Source organism: Aspergillus aculeatinus, assembly GCF_003184765.1.
Source record: "Aspergillus aculeatinus CBS 121060 unplaced genomic scaffold BO66scaffold_31, whole genome shotgun sequence".
NCBI lineage: Eukaryota > Fungi > Ascomycota > Eurotiomycetes > Eurotiales > Aspergillaceae > Aspergillus > Aspergillus aculeatinus.
Window position 1 is genome coordinate 1 of NW_020291500.1, and position 3,127 is coordinate 3,127.

General features: G+C 52.4%; 2 protein-coding genes across 2 annotated transcripts in view; one reads left to right on the top strand and one right to left on the bottom strand.

The window, feature by feature from the left end:
- Window positions 1-1,227: 1,227 nt before the first annotated feature.
- rho2 (putative Rho GTPase Rho 2) lies at window positions 1,228-2,057 on the top strand (the record flags this gene model as incomplete). The annotated part of the gene is made up of 5 exons (XM_025651166.1): window positions 1,228-1,232; window positions 1,291-1,369; window positions 1,435-1,440; window positions 1,516-1,707; window positions 1,770-2,057. The coding sequence occupies 5 exons, from the start codon at window positions 1,228-1,230 to the stop codon at window positions 2,055-2,057; spliced, it is 570 nt and encodes a 189-aa protein (XP_025502713.1).
- A 674-nt stretch (window positions 2,058-2,731) lies between these two features.
- Window positions 2,732-3,127, bottom strand: part of BO66DRAFT_392702 (mitochondrial 54S ribosomal protein mL40) — a gene marked incomplete at its 3' end in the record, with an annotated part of 1,069 nt that continues 673 nt past the window's right edge. Inside the window, exon 2 of the mRNA XM_025647587.1 lies at window positions 2,732-3,090. Within this exon, the coding sequence (XP_025502714.1) occupies window positions 2,758-3,090 (333 nt within the window). The remainder of the gene's footprint in view (window positions 3,091-3,127) is intronic.

Below are 3,127 nucleotides of genomic sequence, written 5' to 3' on the forward strand. Positions count from 1 at the left end.
AGAAGTGGAGGGAGGAAGTGGTCCAGTCCATTTAGGGCGAGTGCTGGTGCTGGTGCTGGTGCTTCGGCCGGGCTGGAATTTTCTCTCGATGTTTTCGATGGATTTCCACTTGACAAGAAGAATAATGACTAGTAGCTGATGGGGTAGTGGTAATCAATCAATCAATCAGTCCATATATACTACCTCGTTTTCTCACCCGTGGGATTCATTATTACTACCTACCTAGTAGGTACGGAGTACATACTTTCCTCAACCAGTCATAATTGGAGCTCTGTTCCGTGACCGTATTCGGGCCCGAGAAGGTGAGTTGCTTGTGAGATTACTCCGTACATGGGATTACATACCATAACCGTCAGCCTCATTTGGATCCTGGATGGGCGACCGCCTTCCAGAACCAATCTTGGACCTGGCCATGTCTATCTGACTGTTTGTCTCTTGTCTACTCCGTACTCTCTCTGCTTGGCTCCGATTGATCTGTTGTCTACCTACTCTTGCTCTTCTTACTCTTCTTCTTCATCTCCTCCCTCGTTCCTCTTCCTCTCTACTCCTACATCTTCCCTTCCCAATATAATGACCCTTTTCTCTTCCTCCATCAGTTTATTTCATACTTAGGGGGAGGGGACATTGACCAATCTGATTTCACTTTCTTTCCCCTCCCATCCACTGCATTATACTTTCCCCTCCCCAATCAATCTTTAACTAAACATTCGCCATCTTACACCTACACTGACACCTACACTTACACCTACACTTACTTTACACTTACACATTTGAACTACAGAGATTTAGTTCACGGCCCTAGACAACTCCGTCACAGCCTCCTGCTTGCTGCCTGCCTGGGGGGTTTTGTTCCGTTCCGACTTCCCGCCAGGGCTCGTCAGCGCGCCCTCACATTGATTTCCCGTTGCTCATCCCGTCCATTCCTCGCCTGCAACTCCGTCCAGGGGATCGACTTTAAAGATTCCCACTTTTCTTTTTTTTTTCTCTTTGGAAATCATGGCGCAACAACAACAACAAAATGACAATGTGATGCGAAGGTACGTGCGGCAGATTCGCCTTCAATCTATTTCGATCGACCTTCCTTTCCCTTGAACCTGTCTCTTCCCTCCCTCCCCTCCCCTCTCCTCTCTTCCCCCCCCCTCCTCACCTCCGCCCGAAACGGGTGGTGCCTGGAGATCCCCCGGGATCCGCCCATCTCCCATCCCCCATTCTGTGTTGGCGGCCACCATGAAGTTACACACGATGCACCTAGACATTCGGGGTTCGCCTGGGTTCTAACGACTAGGATAGAAAGCTGGTGATTATCGGGGATGGTGCCTGTGGGAAAACCAGTTTGCTCAGCGTCTTCACTCTGGGCTACTTTCCAACGGTATGTTGTTGTCCCAACTCGAAACTCTCAAAGGATGATGTCACTGACTGATTTGTCTCATGCAGCATTATGTATGTATTGTCTACCCCCCGTCGCTCTTTTTGTTCTTTGCAACAACATCCTGACCGGCGCATGATCCAACCTAGGTGCCAACGGTCTTCGAGAACTACGTAACAGATTGCCGCGTGGACGGTCGGTCGGTTCAATTGGCTCTGTGGGATACTGCTGGTCAGGAAGACTACGAACGGCTGCGCCCGCTGGCCTACTCGAAGGCGCATGTGATTCTGATCGGCTTTTCGGTGGATACGCCTGATTCGTTGGAGAACGTCAAACACAAGGTTCGTGGCTCTGTTATCTTGGGTAGCAGAACGGAGCACTGACAAAGGCTACTACGGTGCAGTGGATCGAAGAAGCGAACGAACGATGTCCCGGCGTCCCCATCATCCTGGTCGGGTTGAAGAAGGATCTCCGGGAGGACCCCTTGGCGGTCGAGGAGATGCGGAAGAAGTCGCTGAGGTTCGTCACGTCCAAGGAAGGAAGCGATATCGGCACCCAGATCGGCGCCCGCAAGTACTTGGAGTGTTCCTCCTTGACGGGGGAGGGGGTGGACGACGTGTTCGAGGCCGCCACCCGGGCCGCGCTGCTGACGTTCGACAAGCGGAAGAGCTCATGCTGCATTGTGCTATGATGTCGGACGGATCTTTCTTTTTCTCGTATTGTATGTTTGGGGGGAAAGGATGTCCTTGTTTCCAGCGAACATATTGCATGCATGCCAGCCCGCCCGTCCGCACGACCGAGATTGATTCTTCGTTTTTGTGCGTTGTTGCATCTGTTGTTGAGCCATTTTCCAACGTTCGGAGAGCCATGAGCATGGCATGTGCATATTGCGGGGGGTGGTGGGACCAAAAGGTGGACAGTATGTGAAGGAGATAGTGTGTGGTGGCTGTTGATCGACTTTGCATTTTCGGCGTTCGGGTGGCCTTTTTTTTGTTGTTGCAGTCTTGACCTCTGTTTCATACCCTTGGAGTCGACTGACATTACTTGAGTCGACTGACATTACTTTCCTTGACGGGTTTTCGAGTCCATTCCCTTGTGTGCGTGTGCATGCCAGTGCCCAGCGTTAAGCTATTTGAACTTCGAGGCAGTAAATCTGAGTAGTATGGAAGTTTTACCACTGGCAAAGCAGAGTACCCAGTACCCACGGAGTAGACAAACAACACCAGATAATATGATTGAAGCAGTTATGTACTATTAATATACACGACAAAGAAACAGTCTTAAACCCAGGAGAGCGATACTCTACACCCATATTTTCCCACCCCAACCTTCCATGTATAACCCCCCAATATCCCCATCTTACCCACCCATCAAAAACAGGATAGATCATTTCAAAGCCTTCCACTCATGATTCCACCCCTCCGCCGGCGGGCCCTCGGTCTGCAACCGGGCGTACTCGATGGGGAACAGATCCTTGAAGATCCCCGTCTTGATCATGCTCTTCCGGAACAGCTTGCCGCCGTCGCCCGCGCCCGTGCGCAGCTCCTCGCACGCCGCCCGCATCGCCTGCCACTGCCGCTCCAGCTCCAGCGTCTCCGCCCGCCGCCGCTGCGCCTGGTACAGGTGCCACGCCCGGTGGATCGTCCAGTGCCGCAGGAACCGGGTGCGGCTGAACCGCAGCGGCCGCGGGGTCAGCGGGTGGTGGAGGAAGTAGCGGATCATTGCTTTTCGGGGTTGTTAGTGAGGTTTTGATGGTGGGTG